This window comes from Melanotaenia boesemani, chromosome 16, assembly GCF_017639745.1.
Source record: "Melanotaenia boesemani isolate fMelBoe1 chromosome 16, fMelBoe1.pri, whole genome shotgun sequence".
In the NCBI taxonomy this organism is placed as follows: Eukaryota; Metazoa; Chordata; class Actinopteri; order Atheriniformes; family Melanotaeniidae; genus Melanotaenia; species Melanotaenia boesemani.
Genome location: NC_055697.1, coordinates 26,492,458 through 26,513,956, shown reverse-complemented (window position 1 = coordinate 26,513,956; position 21,499 = coordinate 26,492,458). Strand labels below are relative to the sequence as shown.

At 38.2% G+C, this 21,499-nt stretch overlaps 1 protein-coding gene across 2 annotated transcripts in view; it reads left to right on the top strand.

Moving 5' to 3' along the window:
• Positions 1–5,428, top strand: part of b3gnt2b (UDP-GlcNAc:betaGal beta-1,3-N-acetylglucosaminyltransferase 2b) — a 29,235-nt gene extending 23,807 nt beyond the window's left edge. For both annotated transcript variants that reach the window (XM_042010674.1, XM_042010673.1), the window contains exon 3: positions 1,601–5,428. In XM_042010674.1, the coding sequence (XP_041866608.1) occupies positions 1,624–2,814 (1,191 nt within the window). In that variant the 5' untranslated portion in view covers positions 1,601–1,623 and the 3' untranslated portion in view covers positions 2,815–5,428. The remainder of the gene's footprint in view (positions 1–1,600) is intronic.
• The last annotated feature ends 16,071 nt before the right edge of the window (positions 5,429–21,499 follow it).

The window sequence follows — 21,499 nt, the reverse complement described above, 5'->3', positions numbered from 1 at the left end:
TTTTTATGGTTTTCTTTACAGGTTAAACAAAGACAAAACTCAAACTGACAGTGCATATTAACATACTTGGCTTCCATTTGAGCAAATAAAAATATTTTATTAGCAGCAGAAAACACATTAGTTCCTAAAACATAACAGTGATTCCAGCCTAAGCCCCTTTTCCAAGGAAAATACTTTGATTCAAGATAATCATCACAGGAAGTGTGTGTGTGTGTGTGCGTGCGTGCGTGCGTGCGTGCGTGTGTAGAGGGGAGGAAAGTTATGTCAAGGATAATTTTTAAATAAAGATAACTTTGTAATTGAACTTGGTTATATTTACTGGAACTTACAGTTAGTTTATGTATGTTAGTTTGCTCACACCACTTATGATATTATGAGCGATTATGTCATTTGACTTGAGTGTATGAGGAAAAGTATAGTTGGTAAATGCCACCCATTCAAAGCCTATTTGAGAAACAGCCATTTACTTGTGATTGCACAGCCAAAGTTAATCAACAGTTTAAATGCTTTTATGTTCGTTGTGAGGATCACTCGTGAGATCCAAACTGATTTTCTCGGTTTTGATCATTTTACAGTAAGTTCCTGGAATTCAGATTTGCAAGTGGTCTCAGTTCAGTTCAGTTTATTTGTCATTTGCAGTATAAAAAAAATCAAATTGGAAAATAGTTGCAAAGAGCTCAAGTGCACTGTCAACATTTAAACAGACAAAACATACGAAACACAAGCCTAAAAAAAATACAACACATGGACACATCCTACAACGCACGAATACTAAGGAACAATAAAAACACTGTATAAATAAAAAGCAGTTAAAGGGGTAACTAAAACGGTAAGGTGCATGTCTGAGGTGTTTCAAAGTGCATTGTTCAAGTCATGAAAGCTTGTGAAAAAAAAAACTTTTAGTATGACGAGATGTAGTGCATTTAATACCACGATATAGTTTCCCTGAGGGCAGGAGGTTGAACATCTCTGTAGGAGGTTGGCCAGAGGAATTATTGGTGTTCTGTAAAGCTCTTGTTAAAAGTCTAGATTTGTAAATGTCCTCCAGGACTGGTAGGTCACAGCCTATTGTCCTGTGAGCAGAGAGAACCACTGTTTAAAGATCTCTGATTGTTCCAAAACCAAGTGAAAGAGAGGATAAAAAAGAATAAATAATGAATGCTGTCATGTCTTGATTTAAATTGGATTTTTAAGATATTCTTGCAGTGATTCAGCAGAAACGATCTTCTTTAAGCAGCTTTAGTGTGACAGTAGTTTTGTTGTTTGTGGGTGTGAACCACATGGGTAAAATGTCCTCATTGAAAGTCCCCGCTCGTTGAATACTGGTCATTCTGGTCATTGCTGCATGTCATTCTCCTGTATTTCCTGCTTCTCATCATTCTCCTTGCCTTCTAAATGCAAACGGTCTGAGAAGATCTTCTATTCCTTTTCCAGGTGAAAATCCACACGCACTTTCCATCTTGTTGTCAGCCATACAGAAACTGTTAGCCTTAGATTACCAAACTGAGCTGAAGACATGAAGATCAGCCGTTTGCTGACAGAAGCTAAAGATGAGTCATTGTAGGTTAACACATCTTCATTTTCTTCTGTCTCTCTTCAGGTCGTGTAAAGTGCAGGGTTGTCATGGCTCTGTCACGGAGAAAGCTGAAGGTCGTGGTGACAGTGGTGATGGTTAACCTCTTCATTTTCATCCTCTCCCGAAGCAACAGCCAAGACAAAAATGGACAACACAAGCTCCGCACACCCTCCGAACCCTTTTGGGCCATTCCAACCCCCAGTCCTGCTTACTGGAACCGCCAGCAGCAGATTCTGGACACACAGAACAATCACATCTTACTGACAAACTACAGCAGCACAGACTTGCCTGACTGGTTGAATGACACCAGTTTACCCTCTGACCTCTGTCAGCCTAACTTCAGGGTTACCACTCAGGTGAAAGACTACAACTCCCTACCAGATCGCTTCAAGGACTTCCTGCTCTACATGCGATGCCGTTCCTACCCGATCATGATGGACCAGCCAAAAATATGTAAGGAGCCACCATTCCTGCTTCTTGCCATCAAGTCCTTGGTACCACACTTCGACCGCCGTCAGGCAATCCGCGACTCCTGGGGACGCGCCGGCGTTGTTGCCAATAAGACAGTAGTTACCATTTTCCTTCTTGGCAATGCCACAGCTGTGGACTACCACCCGGATTTATCCGAGATGCTGCATTACGAGAGCGACCGCCATAAAGACATTGTCCAGTGGGATTTCCGGGATTCATTTTTCAACTTGACTGTCAAAGAAGTTCTGTTTCTGGAGTGGATCCAGGCTCGATGCGCCAGCGCTCGCTTCATCTTCAAAGGGGACGATGACGTCTTTGTCAACACCTACCGAATCCTGGACTTCCTCAAAAGTATATCAGGGTCCAAAGCCAGGGATCTATTTGTGGGTGACGTTATCATGAATGCGGGGCCACATCGTGACAAGAAGGTGAAGTACTTCATCCCAGAGAGCATGTATGTCGGTGCATACCCTCCATACGCAGGAGGAGGTGGGTACCTTTACTCTGGTGAGGTTGCTGCTCACCTGCACAACATGTCACAACATGTAGCGCTCTACCCCATTGATGACGTCTACACTGGTATGTGTCTTCGAAAGCTGGGGCTGGCCCCTGACAAACACAAAGGCTTCAAGACCTTTAACATAGAGGAGAAGTACAGGTCAAATCCCTGCGCGTACAAGACCTTAATGTTAGTTCACCCGAGAACCCCACAGCAGATGATCCAGATTTGGGCCTGGCTCAGTAAACCTGACTTGAGTTGCCCATGATGCAGCCTGAAGGGGAACCTTGCTGAAAAGCCTAAGTGAAGAAGACAGTTTTGAGGGTTGCTCCTAAAAGCAAAAGTAGAACGTCTTGAACAGGGTCATGGCTTAAAAGTTGGCAGCATTTATTTAAGACATTATGAAAGTTGCCACTTTGAGCCTCAACTTGATGAAACTGATGCATTGTAACATAAAAATGTGAAAGGATGCAATGTTGGCACCAGTTAAATTATAGTATTTTCACCAGGATGTCAAACTTCTATTGAGAAGCTAACCCTGCTTTACTGTTGACCAAACTTCACCCGAAGTGAATGTCTTTCTTTGAGTACACATATTTATATGACAACTATTTATACAGCCTTTATAATCCTTTAACACTGTGTGTAAGCTCCGCGATGGAGTGTCTTAATGCTGTATTCAGTCATTTTAGGGAAGACCTGGACGTGTCCACCTGGAAGCCTCAATGTTGCTGTTTGTTCAAGGTATAAGCGGCTGTGATGGGAGTAGTTAAAAGAAAATATGTTCTAAATGAGCAAAATGGGGTTTTGTTCAAAGCACATGCATTTGTTGATTTCTACAAGCTTTAAAAGAGGTTCCAGGTAAACATAGTTTGTGCTGCTATTTCCGTCCATGCTCCTTCAAGTTTTTACTTGTGAATCACTCCAACTCCAGCTCAACCAGTTTCTCCTCATGGAAGACTTGTTTTTTCACTCTTTATGTGATTCAAATGACAAGCCCTTTAGCTGTGACCTGAAACCTGTTGTTTAGTTTCTCAATAATTCAGCCGTCTCTTGATCATTTTGGCTTTCTGTTATTTAAATTCATAGATTTCCAAAGGTGAACACATTTTGCTTTGAGGGACCAGAAAGAAGTGGTGGCCTTACTATGTTCAGCTCAGTACGTCTGGGCTTGAATGGCAAAATATGGATAAAGAAATCTAAATGCTGTCTAATTCTGCTTCAGGTCTTGACTGTACACATGCTCACATAAACCTCAAGTGCATTTTCAGACATGTATGTGTTAGTCTTTTCAGATAAAGATGCAGTGCTTTAACTCTTAAAGTCTTCTGAAATGTTAAATGCTGCTTTCATGTGCTTTAGAGTCAAAATGCTTTAGATTAAAGGAGTGGAAAGAACATACCTGAGCTACCTAAGCTTTTCTATACTTGACAAAACAGCCTTCTATCATTGTGCAGACTTTATTTCAATATACTAGGTGTATAATTTAGGGTAGGATGACCTCTTGTTCTTTTTTTTCAGCTTGCTTTTAAGATAATTATCAATTTTTCTTTCTCTCAAGGGTCTGTGTGTTGGTGAATGTATTAAAATGATTCCTACCTGTATTATAAGTTAGTACGCAGCTCACTGCTGCTTGGCTTTAGCACAAATACTGTCTTCTACTCACTTGATTAGCGATGTGCTGCACATACCTTGAATACATGTTATGTCACAGTAGGAAGCTTTCTGTACTGCTTTCAAATCTGAGTGGCTTAACTGCCTAGATGTTTGTTTTTATTAAACCCTAAAAGAAAAGGTCAGTGTTACATGATTATTTGTTTTCACCAACTCATAGTCAGTCTCATTTGTTTAATTTCATTGTCATTCCAGACACATCTATTTTCAGTATTTTTTTGTCGTGGTAGCGGGTTTAGTCTGACGTTTAGGCTGTAATCATCTCCGTTAAAGCTCTTATGTGCTCCCCCTGCTGGTTAGGGTGAGTCTGGATGAGCTTTGTATTCAGTGTCATCATCCAACACCTTATCTATTTTAATCATCATTTTAGTATTTCACTCTTGAAGTTTAAAAATTCTGATGGTTGGAGTTTGCCTCACATGTAACACACACACACACACACAAAGAAAAATCATTCAGGCATCACATTTAGGCTTTTAAATGTTAATGACCATCTTCTTGGACACTTAGTATAATTCCTAACTTGTGACATAATCCATCTGTCCCCATGAAAAAAAACAGTAAAGTATCTGACATGTTTTAAATTTAATCACATATGCTGCCTTTTATTTTTCTTTCTTTCACACAGTTTGTGACTTTTTGAAATGTTTACATGTTTTATTAAATGCTACTTATATTTGTTATTGTTACACCTGTCTGATTGGCTATAAACGTTAACCATATTACACATTTCACCATCTGATGTGTACTCGCTTCATGTGTAAATTTAGCTTCTCCATCTTCATGTTATTATTCTTTATCCCGTTTTTTGTTCTTTTAAAGAAACTTGTTATCAAACCTTGCTCTGTGTTTCTCTGGCAGGACGTGTCATGTTTTACTTTCGGTCATGTTTTGATTTTGTTTCAAAGGCAGAACATTTCATTTAATGATTCAATGAATTTCAGTTCTCTGTTTTTGTCCATACAACCCATGGCGACATATCAAACACGATTAAATTATTCATGTGTTTCATTAACATGTTCTCTTAAAACTTGCCATTACCCTGTCACACAACCTCTGCTCCGGCTGGCACCAAATCTATGTCATACTTTTGTTTTGCTTTGTACTGTTTGTGTAAGAATGCCCCTCAAGTGTGTTAAGCACAACTCTTTGACATAAATGACTTGATAATTTCAATAAAGTTATATTTTGTTGTTTTTGTAAACTGACCCAGCTGCCCTTATTGCAAATTAGAAAATGTTTATGCAGATCTAAAGTCTTAGGAATAGTTGTGGTTTTTGGCCTGAAGTGGTTTTAAAGATTATTTAATGCTAAAAATTTTACTTATATTTTACTGTTGTTTCAATCTAACACAAACTGCTGCTTCCCTGTACCTATAGATTTTGTAGGATTTTGTCTTGGGGTGGAGGTGCTAAAACAAAGAACACAAAAATAAAGTATTTACATGGTGTAAAAGTATTTTAAAAAATAACACACATATAAAGATGTTTTAAGACATCTGTTTTCCTTCAAGCATTTATCAGTTTTATAGTGACTGCAGAGGCGTTTCATACATTTCAGTCGATAGCAGAAGTATCACAGGACTTTAGACTTGAAACCCTAAACTTAAAGCACAAAGACAAGCTGGAATATGTGACTCGTAGAATTAAATGTGTAGTGGATGGTTTCTACCAGCAGAGGGCAGCAGAGAATAACGGGATATGCACTGCCATGTTTTTCTCTGCAGTTTGACAACAAGAAATTAAAGATTATGAGTCAGATTTGAAACAGGTCGTGAAATCTTCTAAACTTAAAGGGTGTTTAGCTTATCAGATAAACCTGGTAATTCTTCAGACAGTCAGAGATCATTTTGACATGATTAAAGTTAGTTATTTGCCAGAATTGGTCAAATAAAGGCAAAAATGTGTGTTTTAATTTTTACTGGTAGTGGCGTGCTGTATGTCACCTTAGCATATGATTGAAAAGTTAAAACAGACTGCAAATATCTTGTCATTTTTTATCATAGATTTGCTTTATGATTATTTCATTGTACTTTTGTGCTTTTTGTAGCTGTTTTTTTTAGTTCTGACCTTTACAGTTGCCTTAATGTTTTTGCTTTTAGTTTTTCATTCTGTTAGCTGTAGCCACCGCTCATTTAAACACATGAAACTTGGGAGAAAAGAAAAATAAAATAGCCTTTGGACACCTTAACATGCAGATAAAATGGACCAGGCTGTGGTCAGGATTCAGCTGAGGCTTCATTTTTCTGTTTACCCTCCACAAACTCATTTGGGGATAAATTAAAGAGGTGACACAGTTGTCATGACAACTGTATCCCTAAGGTGGTGCTGAAGTAAAAGAGGAAGATTCCCTCTGTGTGTTTTCTGCAGGCAGTTGGTGTTTAGTACCTACAGATAACGATCTGATGGCCTTTTAAGGGAAAGACATTTAAAAGAGACAAAACCTTTATGAGCTTCAGGTTTGGTTTCCCTGATCTTATGTGCCAGGAAAGAATCAGAGTCCAAAGTAAACAAAACTTCTGAACTCTCACTGATTCAACGAGTCCACATTTGTTAACGTCAGCTTGTTGTATAACTCTAAAGTTGGTCATCAATCAATGCAAAAATCCTTACATGAGAGGATATTTTTTAGCCCTTGTTCCATGATGAGTTACTTTGGACTCATAAAATCCTGATAGAACATCTGCCTCTCTTTAAACAAACGACAGCTGCCTCATTGTGTGCAGAGCAAGGCGTTTATGTCCTATAAATCACAACCTGTAATGCTGCGACACATCACCCAGGTCTTTTTTTTTTTTCTTTTTAGGTCTTCTTTTCTTTTCCCGTTTAGACTCCACAGTTGCATCCTGTTGGTGAGGATTTATACTCAGGAAGATTTCAGCACCTGTAGTTCCTGCATGTGTCATCTACTGCTGTGGCATCCTGTTTAAACCCAAAAATAAACTTTAGAGAGAATTTAGATCACAGCAAATTAGATTTTAATCTAGGATTTTTCAGCTTGGAGACAATATCAAAACATCGTTACTGTTGATTAATAAATCCAAAATAACAGTAAACTGATCAAAGTATATTTATTTTCATCCATTCTTTCTTTTTTCTTCTGTATGAGTCACACTGATAAGGTGTTTTGACAAATTATCTGTTTTTATAAAATTCTAAATTTGACCCTAAAGATTTAGTTATGAATTCAGCTAACTTTGACATTGTTAAGAAGATTTAAAAAAAAAAAAAACACTACATGGGAACTTTGGAGAAATCTGGTTTGGAAATATCTGTTATTAATCTGATTTATTATTATTATTATTATTATTATTATTATTATTATTATTGATTTGCATATGTACCATTGGATTTTTTTTGTCCGCAATGCCAGTAACAGATAACAAAAGTTGGAAAATCTAACCTAATTTTTTATGTTTCTGAATTTTTACACACAGAAGGTTAAGATGAATGTGCCAGTCATAGTTGCTAAAATTAACTGTAGAGGTGCAGGAGAATCTTGAATCAAAACATAATTTGCTTCATTTCAAGCAGCTTAAAAAGCTCCATATCTGTTTTATCTCATTCAAAAGAAATTCAGAAAATGATCAAACAAAACTGTTGTTGATATTTGAGATTAATAAACATCAAACTGATTTTTTTATTTACACATATGTTGATCTAAATCAATATTTGCCAAATGCTTTATAAATGTCATTAAGATCTTGTTTGGACATTCACACCAATGCCATATTCCACATGTGGAATTACAAACAGCTGGTCAGCCAATCACATGGCAGCAATAGAACACATTTAGTCATGTAGACGTGGTCAAGATGACTTGCTGAAGTTCAAACTGAGCATCAAAATGAGGAGGAAAGGTGATTTAAGTGAGTTCTAATATGGCATGGTTGTTGGTCTGAGTATTTCAGAAACTGCTGATCTACTGAGATCTTCACTCACAACCCTCTGTAGGGTTTACAGAGAATGGTCTGAAGAAAAGAAAATATCCAGTGAGCAGCAGTTGTCTGGACCAGAATGTCTTGTTGATGTCAGAGTAGAATGTGCAGACTGGTTGGAGATGATAGGATAGCAACAGGGAGTCAAATAAGCAATGGTTCCAATCAAGGTCTGCAGAACACCATCTCTGAACACACAACATGTCCAACCTTGAAGCAGATGGGCTACAGCAACAGAAGACCACACTGGGTGTCACTTCTTTTAGCTCAGAACAGGAAACTGAGGCTACAATTCATACAGACTCACCAACACTGGACAATAGAAGATGGAGAAACGTTGCCTGGTCTGATGAGTCTCCATTTCAGCTCCACATTCAGATGTAGGCTTGGGTCCCTTAATACCAATTTAGCATTATTTAAACACCACAGCTTACCTAAGTAATGTTACTGATCGCATCCATCCATTTATGACCACAGCGTAGCATCTTCTGATGCTACTTCCAGCAGGATGATGCACCATGATACAAAGCTCAAATCATCTCTAACTGGTTCCCTGAACATGACAATGAGTTCACTGGACTCCAATGGCCTCCACAGTCACCGGATCTCAGTCGAATAGAGCAGCTTTGGGATGTGATGGAATGGGAGATTCTCATCATAGATTTGCAGCAGCTGTGTGGTTCTATCAAGTCAATATGGAGCAAAGTCTCAGGAATGTTTCCAACACCTTGTTAAATCTATGCCATCGAGAATTAAGTTAGTTCAACCATTACCAGCACAGTATACCTAATAAAGTTAATGTCCTCCTGGATTTCTGGAGGATCTGTTTTTTTTTAAATAACCTGTACTCACCACTGCGGTCTTTATGCTTGATATTTATTTTATTAGAACTGGTTGTGTCACTCAGCTTCTAGCCTCTCCTGCACAATGTTTTACTTTAGTTAAAGGACACATTCATTTAGTGGTCATTGATTTACAGCACAACTAAGTGAATATGAACCTCCTGCCTCACCTTCCTCTACTGAGCACTGAAGGAAACAAACAAAAAAAACATACACACACAGTCATTTCCCCTTAAAAGTTTAGTGGAATATCACATATGAATATGTTTGGTATTTTGAGGGCATACCCCTGTGAAGATTGGATGTATAAATCATTAGTTTTAGTAGATAATTAGGACCTTCAGATGAACCCCAGTCTCACACAGGAATTCTCTTCCAGGCATCAGGAATGGTGAATCTGGAATAAATCTTTGCACACTCCAGCTTAGAGATGAGTGTAGATTCTTTTTGTTGTTTAGCTGAACACAAAAAGACTCCCCTTGTTTTCCGTTTCTGCCCTCTGTTGAGTTGAGGTTGCAGGATAATAAATTCCAGATGCTCCTGTTTTTTTTATTCACACACAGCCAGAAAGGAAAGGGAAGGGTGGAGTTTATTATGCAGGTCTCATGCACCAGCTGAGCTGCTATTAGAAGGTTCTGCTTCATTATTGATTATGTGTCTTTGTAAGTGATAGCAGAGTAAGCCCCGCCCACCTGACTCTGACCACATGACAACACAATCTCCAGGAATTATTTATAAGTGTGTTCTGATCGAGGGATAAAGGAGCCTGGCTCAAGAAGGTACAGCTGAGCAGTTTTCCGCTGTCTTTTCCAGCAGGAAAACTTTTAGCCTCCTTTTGTTTGGAACTGAGAGTTTGAACTTCCTGCTTAGTGTGCTAAAGCAGACATGTATCACAATCAGATTAAAGTTCGGCTGCAGTTTTTCAACTGATGTGATTGTTGACACCTCTTTTATCCGTTACTGAGCCAACCTTTGCCAGAGATATGGGAAACAGGCGCAGAGATTTATTAAAACCTGCAAAAATGAACAGAAATACAACATGTAAGGGAGAAACTGAGTTTGCTTGAAAGTCAGCGTTTGCTAAGACCACCTCTATTCTTCGATTGTCTTCAAATCTTTGACAAACTGTTTTGTAATTTCTTTAAGCAGTAGTTCTCCTGGCTTCTTGAAGGACTTGCTAAAGCTCTTCTTTGGATTTTTTTTCATCCTCTTGTTAAGTTTTCTCTCCCTATGATCCCACACTGCTTCAGTAATGTTGAAGTCCAGGCCCTGGGGCGAATTCATGACTCCATCAGACCTGTTTCCACTGATTTTGAGTCTAGTGCTTGTGTCATACATCAGTCTTTTCTCATTATTTCCTTTTTTAAGAATGGCTTCTTGAGATCTACGCTCCAATGGAGGCTTCAGTAAAAAGTAAAGACTGATATTTAGACCACTTCTGGCCCACGCAACACTTGCCACAGTTGTAACTGAGCCAAAAGTGTCTAAAGCAGCCTTATTTTGGCCCAAACATGTCTGCTATATGTAGTGTCGGGATTTTGCTTGACTTTGTTATTCTATTTTTATTTCAGATTTTATTTCTTCATTTTATTTCTTAAGGACATCACTTTCAGATCCTGTATGTCTGCTAGACAGTTTTTTTGTAGACACTTCTTCTTTTGTCCTCCACTTCTCTAGTTTCTTCAAATACTTAAAGATAGACTGAGATATACCAAGTTTTCAGCAAATAACTATTTATAAATCATCTCATTGCTAGAAGAAAATGGCTAAGTTGGCAGGGCATTTGTCTCCCATGTGGGAGAGCTGAGTATGAATCCCATAGGGGATGGACATTAACACCTTCTAGTTGGGTCCTTAGGTAAGACTAAGACTAAGACGCTACTGCCTAACCACCTTTAGATGTAAGTCACTTCGGAGAAAAGCGTCTACTAAATGACTGGAGATAGAAAGCATTATTTTATGTCCATGAAACCTGTGTTATCTTTGGCATTTTCTATTAATGCAACTAAAAAAACTGGAACAAATGATGTGTTTGTGTGGGGCTGTAAACAGAGCGTCTATAAGCGTCTGAAAATGGGTTCTTAGTGGAGTCTATATATGCTCTGCTTATATTCTTACAAGAAATTGTCAGGGAAAAAGACTAGACTTGAAATGAGTGAAAAAGAAGACTGTATCATAAGAAATACTAAGATTTCTCCAGAAAGCCTAGAGAAGTATGACTGAGAGTATTTGTGCTTTCTTATAATGTGTGTTAGTCATAATCAGCAAATCAGGACACACATGTTGGGCTTTAAACCATCCGAGAGAAAACATCTTATCTAATGAAAAGGGCTGGAAAAAAACTTTTTTTTTTTAATTTACGTCTAAAATGTAATTTAATTCAGGTTAAAAAAAACTGTAGCTTTTACTAAACCACTTTCCATTTCTTATCTCGCCATCAGCCTTCATTTTAATTGGATTGGATGTCAGAATCTGATGGACAAATGTGATGATTAAGAAAGATCATCAGTGAGCTGCCAGGAAGTCGGGATGATGGAGCCGAAGTTCCTGGAAACTGATTGGACCATACACACACAGACACACACACACACAGGGAAAGAGGTCCCAGGAGGTTTTTACTCCCTCATCTATCTTTGAAAATTACCTTATATTTGCAGGTTTTAAATAGCATCTACAGCTCTTCATCAAAGACAGACACCTCCTTTCACACAAATACAACTCTTAAAGCCTGTAGAAGGCCTCTGGTGCCCGAAGATGAATAGGAAGAAGCCATCGGGTGACTAATTGAATCTCTGAGGATGGTTTTGTATCCTGCAGAACTTTGCCAACAACATTAATCACACACAACCTTTTAAGCTGCAAGATCAGTCTGCAACTGCATGGGCAAAGATAATAAGAGGAGAAAAAGACCAAAAAAGGAAATGCTCATGCCTAACATCACACAGTCTGATAAAATCAATTTAGCCCTGCTGACTATGATGCATCTTTATAAGCATTTCATGTTTTCAGACATTGACTGTTATTTCTGGAATCTGTGGTTGAAGACTTCGGATTTTTTTTTCTTTTTCCTAAATGGAACCATTAAACAAATGAAGGAAACAGCCGCTCACAGTTACCTTTGCTTGATGAAAGATGGAGGGACATGGAGGGAATGAGTCATGGCTAAGAGACGGATCTTTTCCAACTAAATCACTAAAATGCAGGAAATGTTGGTTTGTTGGCGTTAAAATGCTGCCACACAGCTGCCGCAGCCAAGAAATACTTTCTGCTAAAGAGCAGCTCCTTGACAGTGAAGTTGTTCAGCTTTTTTTTTTTTAATACACAAACGTTATAAAGAAACAAAGGGCTTAAAGTACAGGCACATATTTGAGAAGGATTCTATAGCTAACTGGAGTTTCTTGGATTGGATGTAACACACTGACAGGTCACAAATTAAAGGGAAAAAACTTTTAAAAAAAGAAAGTGTTACAGTGAGGCTGTTGTGTGACAGCACAACAGCTTCAGTTGGTCTTGGCATTGATTTTTTGGAAATCTACTGAAAGGATGGGACTAAAATATTCCAAAAGATATGCTGTCATGAGTTGGTTTGATGGTAGAGGTGAAGAATCCTTGTTCTGGAAGACCCATGGCATCTGATCCAGATCATTTTCACACTCCTCACCAAGCATTGACAACACTTCCCCTATAGATGGTAAAATGATCATCCTGAAGACCACTCCAACTTTATATTAATCACCTGAAAAGGAGTATGTAGACCCAAACATGCTAACAAAGGATCCCCACAGCATAACCGAGAAACCAGATCCTCTCTCTGTAACAAGAACGTACACCCACCGGCCACTTTATTGAGTAAACCTTGCTAGTAACAGTCGAACTGCCTTTATGCTTGGTGGCATGCATTCAATAAAGTGTTGGAAACATTCCTCAGAGATTTTGCTCCATATTGACATGACAGCATCACAGTTGCTGCATCCATGATGAGAATCTCCTGTTCCACCACATCCCAAAGCTGCTCCGTTGGAATGAGGTCTGGTGACTGTGGAGGCCGTTGGAGTTCATACCAAAGCTGACTCCTAAAACACTAATTGCTCTTATATTTATTTATTCTGATTATTGTCATACAGTCATCATGTGGTTTACTGTTGACACTTGTCTGTTTTGTGTGGTTCACGTCTGTTGTACTGTGAATTCAACACAGCTACACTGTTGCCCATGAAAAATTTCTCTTGGAGGACAATAAAGTTTATTGATTCAAAATATATACCACCACCAGCAGGCTGAACTGTTGCTATAAAGCAGGATGGATCCGTGTTTTCATGTTGTTTCTACCCAATCCTGAGGCTACCATCTGATTGTGGAGCTGAAATGGAGACTCATCTTCTATTCCATCTTCTATTTCTAGTGTTGTTGAGTCAGTGTGAATTGTATCCTCAGTTTCCTGTTCTTAGCTGACAGGAGTGACACCCGGTGTGGTCTTCTGCTGCTGTAGGTTGGTTCAAGGTTGGATGGGTTGTGTCATCTTGACCTGCCTACATGTGCTGAGATGCTGCCATGTGACTGGCCGGTGAGTGTTATGTTGGTCAACAGTGCAAAACACTGTAGTTTCACAAAATAGGCTCCAAAATTCCACTATGGCAACAATTTCCTTACTTACTTCCCTTTGTCTGTAAAGAGACAGCTTACATGATGACATATCAGTTCCACATCCATCCATGTTCTTGCTCCATGATGACATTCAACAGTCATGTGGTGCCTTGCTACATGATCAGGTTCACTTATTAGACACTGTTGGGTTTAACATAAAAAAAATAGTTAAAACACCTTGTCAACAATTTTACAAGCAACATGTTTTAATAAAACAAATAATTACAATATGAAGCCAGTGAAATAAAACCTCTGATAATAGCGTGTTTTATAAAGAAGAAATCACTGGCTCTGCTGACCTGATCTGCTTAGACAGCTCTTCCACATCTTAGTGGCTTTGACTACCTCTGGGTTTTTCATACATGCCTCTGAAACTGTCCAGGGAATTCAGCCTACCTGCAGCTTTAAATGCTACTAAAAGCCTAGACAGAGGTCAAAAAGACCTTTAAAAGTCAACAGTAAAATCAATGGGAGCCAACAGAGAGAAACAAAAAAAAAACGAGATGTGCCCTCCTCTCCTTGATACATAATGGAAGGAGGAGGGATGAAGTTCGCAAAGTTCTTTCACTTTCTATTTCCATTCAACTAGTCCTCACTTATATGTTACTTATTTTAAAATTGAGTGGTTTTAGTTCTCATGAAGTGAAGATGACTGGGCCTTAAACAAAAGAGCAGCATAGCATTATATTGCCAGTCTGGATTGTGACACTTTGATGTTAAAGTGAACGCACAAATGTACTTTTTACTTTTTACATGTTCGCTGTTAAAAATAAATAAATAAATGGTCTGCCTCCAGGCTGCATCTCTCTGCATCTCCTAGCGAGTTCTGTCTCTTTTGTCATTTCCTGTTTGTGATGAAAATAGGGTGAGGAGGTGGGGATACTGGGTAACAGTTGTATACATTCCCAGTTTATCTGTTTAATAAATTCACACATTGCCAGAAACAGTGATTCTTCTTATAAAAAAACAGTTTAAAGACATAAGAAGTTGCAAAGAATTATCCCCTGAATCTGCAGCTTCTCTCAAATTATTATTATTATTAATTAAAGAAATGTTTGGCTCACTCTTTCTGCTCTCATTGTAATATTTTCTATAGTTTCCCAGCAAAAAAACTTTCATAAACCTGGTGTGGATGATCTTTTCATCAACTGGTGGTTAATGCAGCATTTAGCTCTTAAAATTCAGAATATTTTCCAGTAGAGGCAAAAAAGAGATCGATTGATTGAAATTAATGCGATGCAAAATAAGTGGCTGCTTAATAGTAGTTTAGACTCAATATTTAGGTATGTTGATCTCTTGATATTAATAGTTCTAATGAAATACAGCCACCTGAGACACACAGTTTAAAGACTTGCTGCATATACCTGCCTCAGCATCACAAAAAGCACGTCCTCTAGAGAGGACACAGAAGAAGGGAGGGGGGTGTGATGAATATGTTGCTTCAAGCACTTAACTCTATTTCAGAGGGAGGACGTTGTGCCCTAATTCTTTGCATTCTGTAGGGAAAAGAGCAGGACCAGGAAATATGGAAAACATAGATGGGAAATGATGTGCGGAGTAAGAAAGTAAAAGACAGAGAAGAGGAGAGAAAAGGGTAGAGTGTGGAAAATGAACATGGAGAGGACATGGAGAGAAGGACTGATTTAAAAAAAAAAGAGAGAGTTCAGAAGGGGAGACCAAAAGCAAAGGGAAGGAAGTATAAAGAGGGAAATGAAAGTACTGCAGTGCCCCTGGGGAGGAAGTTCTCATCCTCTCCAACATACACATGACTAGCTGGATTTCAGATGTGCATCAAAACTTTATTTAACGGCATCTGAAGCACTTTCTTTTATTAACATCCGTGATCATCTCTAGAAATAAAACATGGGAAACATTAGAGTGATGGACCTCCTCTCTTTTTAATAGCTCTAAACAAACTCAAATAAAGAAGATTTTTCAAATATGAAGAAGTAATTGTTCAAATGTTTGACAACAGAAATATGTTTGTGTAATTTAGTCTGTTACAAACTCATTCCCACAATTCGCAGCACCTCTGAGGACCCAGATTACCCCGACCTGGGGTTTGTGGAGTTCAACTGTGGGAAGCTTCAGTTAAATGATCAAATATAAATTCAAGCATAAATCTAGTTCCATCACAAGAGATCCCATTTTGCCTGTGTTAGCCTGTATTTACAAAAACCTACATTTCCAATCGGGTCCAATCCAATCTGCCGGTCCCAGTTTGAGTTCAGGATACTGTAGCCTCCTTTGTTTTTAAGACTTAAATATTTCTTTAAAGGAGCTGATAATTAATAAATCTTTCAGTGCAGTTTGTTTTAACCTCCTTATAATAATAAAGGATCAGATTTTGTAGCCAAAAGCACTTTACATTGAATCCATTATTCATTCACTCCACATTCACATGGTGGTAAACAACATGTGCAGCTCAAGCTCAGCCAGGCTGGATGGGAAGCATCGGTGCACAGCCAATTTCAGCTCTGCACCAGTGCTCCACTGAGTTTAGGTCCACACTGTAGCCTTGTCTTAATTACCTCTGTCTGAAACCATGGTAACCAAGGCTATGTTTTGAGATGTACTGAATACAATATTTCCCTTTTAATTTTTTGAGTCCACCTTGTCCAGCCATGATGAGATTGAAAGTGTTCTCATTAAAGGTCTAACCTGAATAAACATGTGAAAAGACAAGTGATGGGTTTCCAGCCTCACTTTATTCCTCCTCTGAAGAGAGTAGTTTAGTTTCCACAATAGCAGCGACAAACCTTACTGAAAGGTATGTGAACCTTCTGGAAAACCAGTTCGCTCAGGATAATTCCATATGCTTCCTCAACCATTTTCCCCTCAATCCTGACTAGTCTCCCAGGGCCTGGTGCAGAAAAATTTCCCCACATCATGATGCTGCCACCACTGTGTGTTCAGTGGGGATAAAATTAATTACGGCAATGTTTTCTCCACACATGTTGTTGGTAGTTGTGATCACATATCAGGTTATCAAACCAGAGGATTTTATTTCCTTTTTTCCAAATTCCCTGCAGGCCGGGTTTAATATTTAATTAGAAAATTTTAAAAAAACATATTATAAGTTCAAATTATTCAACTAAACTGGTCATTTTGTTGCTTCACAAAGGTAAAAAAAAAAAGAAACATATTTTCAAGTAAAGTTAAGAAAACATTTTTGTAGGATTCAAAATGTTTGCTTATTCAAGCATCTTTCATTTCCTGTCTGGAGCAGATGGTTTGATATACCACAGAGTGAGAAAATAATCAAAAACTGGAACCATCTCATTTTATATTTGTGTTTTCCTCATAACTCCTCTTTTTTTAAAATAAAGTGAAATTCTTTATACATTTTCTGTTTATGTCACTCCCTTCTTCTTCCCTCTGTCATTTCCTCTGTTTCTGTCAGTTTAGCTGAGCTGCAGGATGGTGGAACATCATTTGCACGTCCCTCTGTGTTAAATAATCAGAATCAGAATCAGAATTAGAAATACTTTATTAATCCCTTTGGAATTCCTCAGGGAAATTTGTGTTTCCAGTACAACCCGTCCAAACAGGATCAGGCGTACTGAGGCAGCAGCCGTTTCTACAGCGCTCCTTTGTCTTTGTCTGTAATCCTCTCTTTGTGTCAAACCAAATAAAGAGTAAAACTCTACTTTCTGTTTAGAAACTCTAAAGATCTAATTTATTTTTTTATTTCTGTTTTACAATCTCCACACCCCAACTGACTCTAAGCCCCTTTGCAGCATGAAGTAAATAGGCTTTAATCTATGTCAAGTATCAAAAATGTTGGTTTATGTGATCTGAATTATGGATTCAAACCAGACTTTGAGTTTATGCTCTTGTTTTCTGTTTGCAGTCATAAAGACATTTTCCTCTGATTTGAAAGTGAAAATTAACTCTTAACTCTTTCATTTCCACCCAGAAACTTGCAAATAATTGCACAGTCAGTGACACAACTTCCTGGTGTTTTATTCAAATTATTTAAACATGTGCAACTAAGATTTTTGTGCTGGTGTTGCATTACATCTGAGCAGACTTAGTAACATCCATTCAAATGACTCATTTACATGGATGTGTTCTATACAGTTTCAATAAGACGAAAAGGAAACAGGCCCAAAAGTTAATAAGCTATTCACTTTGGATTTGCAGGTGTTACAACTTACTATCTAAATCTTTAAAAAATAAAAAGTCAACACTGGTCTTTACACTGGCTGCCTGTCCATCAAAAAACAGACTTTAAAGTTCTGCTGCTGGTCTATAAAGCTCTGCATGGTTTAGGACCAAATACATAGTGACGTCTTAACCCAGTATGAACCTACTAGACTCCTCAGATCAGATTGGGTTTCTTTTCCGTTACCAGAGTCAGAATCAGACATGGAGAAGCTGCATTCAGCTTCTATGCTCCACATGTCTGGAACAAACTCCCAGAAAGCCTCGGTTTAGCTGAAACACTCAGTTTATTTAAATTAAAGTTAAAGACCCACCTGTTCTCTGCTGCATTTAAATAGTTCTGCTCCGGTTCTCGAGGGCCACAATCCTGCAGGTTTTCAATGTTTCCCTGCTCCAACATACCTGACTCAAAGTAATGAGTCATTGTGCAGAACGTCATGCCTTTTGACTGACTAAATGCATGCTTCTACTTTATTGTATTATAACATAAAGTCAAACATCAAAGGACATAATGATTGCCAAAGAAAAAGCTTGGAAGTTTTGTGATAATCAATGGGTTAATTTTTCAGACTATTTCTGTGCTATTACTGTCTTATCCAGCAGCAACGTAAGGAGCTACCCCACTTTATTATATGTTTATTGTTAAACCATCCATATTGTACATGGATGGTATCTGTGTAGCAAACAGAGTAACGCTAGATGATGATCAGCCTATCACCTGGCAGGAGTATCCTGAAGCTAACAACTGCACTGCTGACCAACATAGTTATTTCATGATTGCTATATAACTGGTTTGTTTCTGTTGGCTTCGGCAAGCAGTCACAAAGGCAAATACCACAGAGGAAGCAAGAAAAGAGGTAAAATGACTTGACGAGGTGATCATATTTAATTTAATGCCTACATCACGCACCAAAAACACATCCATAACTGGAACATACAATTACCAGTGGTTCCTCAAGACTGAAAGAAATAATAGATTTATACAAAATAAAGATTTACACATATTTCAGAAACCAAACTACTTAGATAATCACACTAATTTCCCAAACCAATTATTAACCAAAGATATATAAATTTGTCCCATCCACAATTCCCCCTTGACCAGACATAAACCCCTGGGGACCTCCTTTGTCCATGCACCACTCCTGGGAGATGAAAACGGTCATAAAAAGTAAAAGTTCTCATGGTTCCTGGGTTTTGGTGTGTGTTAGATGTTGATCATGGTTTAAGTTTTTGGTTTTTGTCATATTGAGTTCGGTTTGACTCTTGGTTTATAGTTCTGGGTTTTTGTCATGTTTAGTTTCTGTTATGTTCATGCTTTAGGTTTTCAGTTTTGTCATGTTTAGTTTGGTTTTCCCACATGTGTTCCTGTGGTTCCTGTTTCTGCCTCATTAGTTCACCTGGTCCAATTACTCATTCACTTCACCTGTTCCTTGTTACTCCCTCTGTGCATACCAGTTTGCTCTTGACAGATCCTTTTGTGGTTCGTTCCCCTGTCATGTGTGGTTCCCTGTTCCTGCGTTTTGACAATATATCCTGTTACTTGCACTGATTTTTGCCTCATGCCTTGACTGCCTGCAGTTGGGTCCTCACTCCACCGAGTTACCAATTTTTCTATATTTTTACTTACAATTGAATCATCTCTAAGGAAACTAGTGCACTGTTTTATATCCAAACCAATTAATGTCTACCTTGTCTTCACAGATGAACAAGACAGATAACCACACAGACACACAATCCATGAATCAACAAACCAATTACCTCCCAGCCCTCTGTGTGGTTATTCACCTTTGAAAAGAAAAGATAAAAACAGGTTTACCAACTCTTTGGGAATCAATATCGAACGTGGAGGTAACTGCAGCTTGTTTACACAGTTTCAAAGGTGTATCCTTAAATCAGAACATTAGATTTGTGGAGTGAAGTGAATCTCTCATTTCTGTCTGTCAAATCATGCATTCGGTTACAGGACAGCTGTAGCACAAAGCTGAACAGCGAACAGTTGTCCTCAAACCAGAAGGTCGGTGACTGATTCCAGACACACACGAAGTGTGCTTGGGCAAGACACCTAGGTTGCCTCCTGATGTGCCCATTAGGGTGTGTGTGTAAATGGGTGAATGTGACAGGTTGTGTAAAGTGCTTTGAGTGGTCAAGCTGACTGGAAAAGCATCATATAAGTACATGTCCATTTACCATTTCCATTTACACACATAAAAAATAAATAAATAAAAGGAAAATATGAACTGTTTAAACTGCAATGAGTCCAGTGTAAATCCCACTGGATAAAAAGGGCACAAGAGATATTTAAAAGCTGTTATTGCTGGTAAAGACTGAAATATTAGTAAATGTAATAACTGTGTCTCCAACATATAGTTTTGTAGATCTCATTCTGTGTGAAGTCTTTTTATTGCTGAAAGAGAAACAGCCAGTTTGTTATGTTGCTTTAAATTTGCTTATAGCCAAACAGTCTATCTGGGAGAGTAATAATCAAAGGAAGCTGTTGTTTGCTAAACAAAATTGTGTAACCAGTACATCACATGATTGACTGGTCAAAGAAAACACAGGAAGTGAAAGAAGTCTGTAACTCCATGAGTGCAAGCTTAAAAGTTTAAAGACAACTGTGTGAACAGAATTATAAATCCAGAGAATAAAGAGGAGAGGAAACACCATGTTGCTCTTTTTCCTTCATTTTTGGGCTCAAAGCAACAGTAGCCTGAAGTGACACCAGCTTGATCTAATGATCCATGTCCAAAACAGAGCTATTATCTTTCCCAAATGAAGTTCTGTCATTTTTGTGGTATTGTTGGCTCAAAATCTGTGGTTTATTTAAATGCAGGGCATTTCTCTTCAGTTCCCATCTTCTTCTGGGAAACAAAGAATGTGAAATTCTCACAAAAAACATTCAGTCTCTGAGGTTCTGCTGGTCTCCAAAGTTTATAAAAGACCTTCAGTGTGCATTAAGCCTCATAATACACATATTATGCAGCATAAGGATATTGTTGTTTACCAGCCATATGTGGACTGAACATAGGGGTTGTTTTATTAAAGAATCATTATAATGGCATTATATTAACTCATAACATCTGCCTCTCTTTGGCTTCAGAGCCTGACCTTAGCACACACAGTAAACTCAGAGTCAAATACAGTCTAGTTTATGTTTCCTCCAGTTCACTCTATCCCAGTTTGACAGTTACCAGTCTGATTTCTGTCTATGATTTCTTTGGTAGAGTAAGTGTAGCTTTTTACATCTATGCAGCAACATGGTATGACAGATTTCTTACATACGATCTGCAGCAGTGTTCTGTCCTCTTTAGAATGACATGGTAAAACCTTAAAACACTTTTTAAAACAAATTTTCAAACTGCACAACATGGCTTATAAATAAAGGAAGCAACTTAAGGTACATTTTGCATCAAATTTCTTGACATTTGTTCTCTTTTTATGATGCTGAATTATGTTTATGGTTAGTCAGGGCACAGTGTCATTCATCCACATGTATGAAACAAATCTGCTTGATTATAACAAATAATATGACTTCAAATTGTATTAATAGCTTTTTCCTGATGACTGAAAAGTAGTTTTCAGAATGTGCTTCAAACTTCTGTGGCTGAGTGTGCAATTCAGGATACTTGGCATGATTTAATACGGGATGGAGGTTACATCTCAGCTCGTATCTTAATGGCTGATGTCAT